We start from the raw sequence: 8,479 nt of genomic DNA on the forward strand, positions 1-8,479 counted from the left end.
TAGAAGATTTCAGCTGGGCATCAGTTCTCATCTTTACCAAATAGATTTGTAACAATGCATCATGCTTCCTTTTGTAAACATTAGGATTACTAATCTTGAAAGGGTTTTGCCCTGCTTATGTGGATTTAGTAGATCTACAGAACATAATCTCTTGTAGTTTGCTGACTTTCTTCTAATGCTGTACTTAGTAAAAAAATCTTGACCCATGTTTCCTTATTATTTTATATACAGTATTTATATTCCACCCTTCTCACCCCGCAGGGGACTCAGGGCGGATTACAATTTACACATACATGGCAGACATTCAATGCCATAGACACATAACATATATAGACAGACACACAGAAGCTATTTAACATTCCAGCTTTTTCATGAGGGTATTCTGGCATCCAGGGGAGCTGTCACTTATTTTTTATTTTATTTATTTATTTACAGTATTTATATTCCGCCCTTCTCACCCTGCAGGGGACTCAGGGCGGATTACAATGTACACATATATGGCAAACATTCAATGCCATAGACACACAACACATATAGACAGACAGTCAGAGGCTATTTAACATTCCAATTTTCTGGCCACCAGGGGAGCTCTCGCTTCACCATCCATCTGCGACACTGATGAAGTACTTTCCGCATTCCCCGCATGCTTTGCTGGAGATTTTTTATAGCTTCGTAAATTTATTAAATTATTACTGTGTTATTCTGGCATTTAACACACTTCTCTCTCTGCTTTCCTTAAACTATTAGGTAAAATGCCAACGGTAGTATCTCCGGAACTGTACCGTACCAGGTTTTGTGAAGCAATGGACAAGTATTTTTTGATGGTGCCAGACCACTGGACTGGGTTGGGTGTGAATTGCTAAGGAGAAGCGGTTCTTACATGATGGGATGGATGACTTCTTCAAATTGAAAGAGAACACAAAGGGAATGCTGTCTTTCCATTCAGCCCTCTCCATCTAAAGTCTCTTCTACACCTGCGAAAAGGTCTTCAGCCACTGTCTTCTGTGTCTTAAGTATAATGTCTGCACTTTACGTTGTGATGTCAGAATATTTGCTGAAGACAGACTGGAGAAGACCATTCCTTCACAATCAGAACTGGACTGCATCTTCAGAAGGACACCAGGGGAGCCATCAAATATGTGAGCCTTGCACCAAGGCAGTATCTTCCACAGGTTACTGTGAATCGTACTGGAGCACTGAATCCTGCGTGTAATTTTTGAAGAGACCAGGCCTTGTGGGCCTTGAACGTGGTATAAACAGTTTTAAGATGCAGTAGTAGTTGGTGCATTTGCAAAACACCAGCCTGCATTGCAGTGCTTAAAAAGAGCTAGTCGATCATGAGGAGCTAAGTGAAGCTGTTAACAGCATCACTGCTGTGTTAAGAATGAGTTCTGTAAGCAGTATGGTGTGAAATTGGGTCTGTGATGCACTGAGATATCTCTGAGCAGTATTTGGTGATTTTTAGCCATTTCTCAACATCCTACTTTGTCATCTGGAACCTTAATTTCAGTGGTAGAGAACCTACATGTGCTCAGCTTTTTGTTGTTATTATTATTATTAATTTAAGGTCCCTTTTCCATGTTTACCCCAGCTTTGATTTCAGCTTTGGACCAAGAAATAGAATAATTCCATTGCGGATGTACTCACCAACCAAAATTTATGAAAAGGAAGACCCTTGTATATCTACTAAGCTGATTACTCAGTCTCCACATTATCATAAAGTCTATATGTAGCTGCATTGCCTTCCTCTCCTCATCTCCACCTTACATGAGGCAATGAGTATTTTTAAAGGAATAACTACTAGCTGCCTTAAGGAGGCATCCTACAATGGGGATTGTTGGGGTTTCTTTTCATTTCAGCACCATTTTGAGGAATGTAGTATTCAAGTATCTCTATAGAATCCATTTTGGTTGTGCTAACAGATTAAGATACTTAAATAGTAGTTCTTGTGCACTATGTAACTTGGTTGCAGTTGTAGGTGCTCTGAATCAAACTAGGATGTTGTGTTGGGCATAATAGACCAGATAGGTGGAGATTTGGCTATCTTCACAACCTGAGAAAAAAAGCACTTTTAAATGAACATATACATATGTGTATATATATATATGTGTATGTCTTCATGACGAAATGTTTACTTTGTACATAATAAAGGCCAGTAAAAAGAAGCATGTGTCTAATTAAGGCAAGATTAAAATTGTCTTCATTCCTTAACAATTTTTTTGAATATTGCTCTGAGTGTAGTTTCCAGATGACGTACAAGAGCTGGGGTCAGTCTTAATGTATGGGCAGCCTTCTCCTTGAGGCAGGGAAGCTCTAAAACAGTGGTTCTCAACCTGGGGTCCCCAGATGTTTTTGGCCTAGAACTCCCAGTTTACCAGCTGTTAAGATTTCTGAGAGTTATAGGCCAAAAACATCTGGGGACCCCAGGTTGAGAACCAGTCCTCTAAAACTACATGAACCATTTTGCATGGCTTGAGGACCATGGAAGAGGACCAAGAACCATTCTATTGGGATGGAAAACCTGTTGTTCACTGTATAATAATAATTATTTATCTATTTGACCAGTCATATGACCATTTCAAAATACAACATGAGTAAAAAAAACAAGGCAATAAGGCGAGAAGTTTGCTGTATAAAAAGTCAAGGTTTCCCCTTGACATTAAGTCTAGTCGAGTTCGACTCTGGGGAGGGGGGTGATGGAGCTCATCTCAATTTCTAAGCCGAAGAGCCGATGTTGTCCATAGATGCCTCCTAGATCATGTGGCCGGCAAGATTGTATGGAGTGCTGTTACCTTCCCGCCAACGCAGTACTCATTGATCTACTCAAATTTGCATGTTTTCAAACTACTAGGTTGGCAGAAGCTGGGGCTAACAGTGGGAGCTCACTCTGTCCCATATTTATTTATTTATTTCGTATATTTATATCCCGCCCTTCTCCCCACAAGGGGACTCAGCGCGGCCTCACGTGAGCATCAGAGGACGCTAACAGCATAAATACCATAAAAATTACAATTCACAATAAAATCATTTTAAAACATTGTACATTATCATCATTGAAATTTAATAATAAATTAATAGATTAACGTGCCAGTAAAACCAAGCCGAGCCGGGAGAATCCATATCGCAAAATCCAAATTTCCTTTTCCTGTTGTTGCTGGCCTCTAATCGTACGCCTGCCGTAGATTCGAACCGCTGACCTTATGGTCAGCAAATTCTACAGCTTAGTGCTTTAACTACCGCAGCCCCTAGTTCAATGTAAGCAGTTAGCAAAACTAGGCCTGCATCACCTGCAGCCCTCTAGATGTTTTATACTTCAGCTTCCAGAATTCCTGGCCATTGGACAAGCTGGCCAAGGCTTCTGGGAATTGGAGTCCCAGACACTCGGAGGATCACAGGTTGTGCAGTCCTGGCTAAACCCAACACTCCTGTGCTACTGTCTCCCTGCAGAAGTTTCCCACTATAAATGTTGATGTGGGGTTTTGTGCTTAAAATCTGAGAAACAATCTTAAACCAGATGTAGTATATTATAAGACTGCAATAATGAGGGTTTTGTATTGTCAAAGGCTTATCACTAGAGTGTTGTGTGGTTTCCGGGCTGTATGATCGTGCTCTATTATGATTTTCTCATGAATTTCACCTGTGTTTGTAGCTGGCATCTTCAGGGGATCATGATGCAGGTGAAATGTCAGGAAAAATTGTTGCTAGAACACAGCCGTACAGCCCGGAAACCTCACAACACTCTAATGAGAGCTTTACCTCCAAATTTAGATTTTGAATAAAACATGCATGGACATATCCTATTCAGTTGCAAGTCGACTCCCTTTCTCCATGGTTAGTTCCAACTCTTAATTTGCTTTTCACTTATAGTTTAATTTGTCCAAGCCTGCAAATGAGAAACCAAATAACCAGCTTCAATAAATGGGTATTTATAGCTGAGGTTTGACCATTTATATTCCTTTAATTTATATAGATCTGCTAATCCTCAATTTTCAACTGTATAAAATTCTATAATTACCTGTAGAATTTGATGGTTTGAATAGCAGTATTCAATTTGTGTCGTATTAAAGCTTTGGAGAAGCTTTGCTGTATGAATTTCAAAGAACAAGGTGCATTAGGAAGTGGTTTTCCTCGTACAGCTCCTCAAAGACCTTTCTTCATTAACTGGCTTGAGAAGAAAGTGTTACACGTATAAAGCATTGATTATGCAGAATGGGCAAGGATATAAATTGTTGGTCTCTTTCAAATGAGACGCCAGCAACCGCTGGAAAGGTTCAGATCCCATTTGTCTTTATGATGTAAGAATAAATCCTGTTTTATTTAATTACTAGCTTGGGAACCTGGTGGTGCCTGGGTTATTTGAGAAAGGCATTGTGTGCCAAGGTTGGTCTTTATCAGTTATTTATGTGGCTCACAGTGGTCTCAGGAAGTTAGTAAAGGTACTGCGAGTCCCATTGTCCATGATCCATCCTCCTCCAAACAGTACCAGGGTGTAGAGTGGGTCATGGGGACTCTTTGTGCCAAGTTTGGTCTTGATCAGTCATTGCATGAAGGTCGCAGCGGTCTCGGGAAGTGAGTGGAGGTACTTCAAGTCCCATCATCCATGGTCCGTCCTCCTCCAAACCGCACCAGAGTGTTGAGTTGGTCATGGGGGCTGTCTGTAGCAAGTTTGGTCTTTATTGGTAATTGGATGAGTGTTGCTGTGGTCACAGAAAGTGAGTAAAGGTACTGCAAGTCCCATCATCTGTGGCCCATCCCCCTCCAAACTGCACCAGGATGTAGAGTGGGTCATGGGGGCTCTGTGTGCGAAGTTTGGTCTTGATCAGTCATTGGATGAGGTTCACAACAGTCTTGAGAAGTGAGTGAAGGTACTTCAAGGCCCATCATCTGTGGTTCGTCCTCCCCCAAACTGTACCAGCATGTTGAGTTGGCCATGGGGGCTCTCTGTGCTAAGTTTGGTCTTTATTGGTAATTGGTTGAGTGTTGCTGTGGTCACAGGAAGCAAGTGTAATTACTGCAAGTCCCATCATCCGTGGTCCGCCCTCCTACAAACTGCAGTAGGATGTAGAATGGGTCATGGGGGCTCTGTGTGCCAAGTTTGGTCTTTATCGGTCTTTGTTGGGGGCCACAGTGGTCTGTGGGAACTGAAGGGGTTGAAAGTACTACAAATCCCATCATCATTTGTCCATCCTCCCCCAAACCTCAACAGGACGTAAAGGGGGTCATGGGGGTTATGTGTGCCAAGTTTGCTCCAGGTCCGTCGCCCATGCAGGTTGCAATGGCCTGTGGAAGTGGGAGCCAATCAGAAAGCTGCCACATACACCTTCCACCGCACACATACATACAAACACTGACTTTTATTATATAGATATAGATATAGATGTGTTTTATTAGTCAAATGCTTATGGCCAAGTTTGTTCATAGTGGACAAAGCAGACATCATGGAGCAGGTATGCACCTCTCAACAGCTTAGGGTGCTATACTAGAGAACCAAACAACTCATAATGTGAGGGCAAGAGAGTAACACCGGCCTCCATTGGCTGAAAAGGTGCAGTAGCAATCCATTTTAAAGATGCAAAACGTCATCCACCTTCTGGGTGTCTCAGACTACATTTCTCATCACCTTATCTAGCATGGCCAGTAAAGTAGTGTATTCCAAAGTCTTGAGGACATTACCTTGGAGAAGGATGAGCTGAAGCCAGAATTGCATTTCCTTTTGTGTCTATAAATATTTGCAGCTTGCTCTGAGATAAGAATGTGGTTCTGTTGTTGTTTCAAAGGTTTTTTCTCAGTTGGCAGGTAATCTACTCCTATGATTCACTTGCGGATCTTCAAGCTCTACTTGAAATGCAAAGCAGGATACAGAAGCAAAAAAGTCCAGAATACACAAGCAATAAAATTTGATGGAATTCTGCATATCCATCTCAAATTTTGTTCTTGCAGGGAATTTCTCTACACACTATTATTTGCAGTATTTATATTTATTTACAGTATTTATATTCTGACCTTCTCACACCGCAGGGGATTCAGGGCGGATTACAATGTACATATACGTGGCAAACATTCAATGCCATAGACACACAACATATATAGACAGACACACAGAGGCTATTTAACATTCCAGCTTTTTCATGAGGGTATTCTGGCCACCAGGGGAGCTGTCGCTTCACCGTCCATTTGTGACACTGATGAAGTACTTCCTCATTCTTTGCATGCTTGCTGGAGATTTTTATGGTGTGAATTAGCCTCCCTGCATAAGTGGTACCTAAATTTCCTACTTGACAGATGTGACTGTCTTTCGGGCTGCAAAGGTCGACAGCAAGCTACACAAATTGGTCGGAAGCTCACTCCGACCCAGGCTGGCTTTGAACTCATGACCTTTTGGTCAGTAGTGATCTTAATGCAGCTGACTCCCAGCCAGCTGCGCCACAGTCCCGGTGCTTCAACCAGAAGCACTACATTCCAAAAATGGCAGCAATCCCCCAATAATTAGCTAAAAGTATTAGCCCCCCAGTGGCACAGTTAAATCCAGGACTGCTGAAAGGTCAGCAGTTCGAATCCAATAAGTAGGGTGAGCTCCTGTCTGTCAGCTCCAGAAGCCTCCCACAGAATGATAAAACATCTGGGCATCCCCTGGGCAACGTCCTTGCATACAGCCAATTTTCTCAACCAGAAGCAACTTGCAGTTTCTCGTCACTCCTGACACACACAAAAATTAAGTAGTCCTGCTCATTCTGTTTGTGTATTCAATATATCCAGACATTAACAAAACTAGGTTGGAGACTAAAGGGAGTTTCATTAGTATGAGCTTTACCATAAAAACTATCAGGGATTTTCTCCCCTCCACCTAAACATATTTAATAACTATCTTTATATATTTTAAGACTAGATGTCAGTGAGGTATTTATGTTTTCTCCTCTCCGCTAAACATGCTCACGTGTTGCAACTTCCACTAAAAACTATGATGAACAGACAGCTTTTCATGGCAAAAAAGTAGTGTGCCAGGGCTGGCAAGGTTTGCAGGATTTCTCACTTTTTAGTGGTTTGATACTTAAGGTTGTCTCCTTTCATTCCAGTTCTCCAGTAGTGGCTTCAAAAAAGCAATAAGGACCGGTTACCAGATTGCGATATTATCTGAAACAATTTGTACCAGATATATGCAAAGCCTGATGGTTTGGGATGAAGTTCCGAACCTCCTTATGCAGAAATCGGGTGCTAATGGAGTATTTTAAGAAGCACATTCTTCATATAGTATTGAAGTTTTGGTCAGTGCAATGTAATTGCTTCTATTTTGCTGTGTGACTTCTACATGTCTGTATATATAAACAACAACCTGTGAAACAATCATGCTTCATTGCTTTTCTTTTAGGACCGAAGAAAGGCCCATATGAAACTGAGTGTTTTTGAGGGCCCTTTGAAGAGTGGGTATGCCTACTGTAGCTCTTAAATCATATACTACATGACCCAAAAGTAGCGTTGTCCTTAATACAAAGGCTGGAACCCCCTTTGTCATTGGAAACCCTACAATGGGCCTCTGGGCATAGCTACATGATACATATATGTCTCCCAATACAGGTCTCAATCCGAGAATCTAATTTTGTGGCCAGTGAAGCACCCAAAAATCAGATTAATCAACAAACTATGTTCAGAGTACTAATTTAATGTATCATAATGTGTATATTTTATCATACGTTGGATCTGGGTATATTTTTTATGAACTTGACATGCTGAACTATTTAATTACATTGGCTATTCGGTTTACTAAATTGTATATATTGATAGATAGAAAATAAAGTAATTGAAGTGTACTTACTGTGTACTGATGCTTCCGTCCCTTTATTTCATCACTATCTGAAAACTCCAGAAATAGCACTGGACATGGTCATCTTGGATCCTCAGAGCTCTTGGAAGCCAAAGTCTCACCACAATTAGACCTCGAGGCAGGAGAGTGGCCCACTTCCTTTGATAGGTTTTGAAATGTTGCAGCTTCAGGCATTGACTTTAGGTATCTCTTTCCTATCCTGATTTAAAAGGAACTAAAATATTTCCAAGTCATAAGGGCAGGGAAAAGTTAAAAGGCTAAAATAACTGGAAAAGTTCTCAAGTTTGAAAAGGGGTTGAGAGCCTACCCAGTCTGCTAATGACGCGGTCATTTGGGTCAGAAATCCAACTAATAAGTCCAACCAATGAACTAGTAATACAACATCACATGAGGATTCTAAGGTTAGTGCTCGCTCATGTCAAGGTTACAACGTGCACATCAAAAGCGTCTGTGTACTCTTACAAGAGACCCAAGGTCATATCTTCATTGCTACAGACAGCTTCAATGTGTCCTGGCCATGGGCCAAAAATATATTTACCAGCTTAAACATACATTTGGCTAGGCTTACAATGTAAATTCTCAATTGGGCTTTGGTCAATGAAAAGCTACAGAAGCTAATTTCTGAATATTTATTTATCAAGTTTGCAGATGACACCAAAT

The 8,479-nt window shown here is 41.1% G+C and overlaps 1 protein-coding gene across 11 annotated transcripts in view; it reads left to right on the forward strand.

Moving 5' to 3' along the window:
• PIKFYVE (phosphoinositide kinase, FYVE-type zinc finger containing) overlaps positions 1-7,805 on the forward strand; it is a 117,511-nt gene extending 109,706 nt beyond the window's left edge. For all 11 annotated transcript variants that reach the window (XM_067470230.1, XM_067470244.1, XM_067470239.1 and 8 more), the window contains one exon: positions 748-7,805. In XM_067470230.1, coding sequence (XP_067326331.1) covers positions 748-863 — 116 coding nt within the window. In that variant the 3' untranslated portion in view covers positions 864-7,805. The remainder of the gene's footprint in view (positions 1-747) is intronic.
• The last annotated feature ends 674 nt before the right edge of the window (positions 7,806-8,479 follow it).

The sequence above is a fragment of the Anolis sagrei genome, chromosome 1 (genome assembly GCF_037176765.1).
Source record: "Anolis sagrei isolate rAnoSag1 chromosome 1, rAnoSag1.mat, whole genome shotgun sequence".
NCBI lineage: Eukaryota > Metazoa > Chordata > Lepidosauria > Squamata > Dactyloidae > Anolis > Anolis sagrei.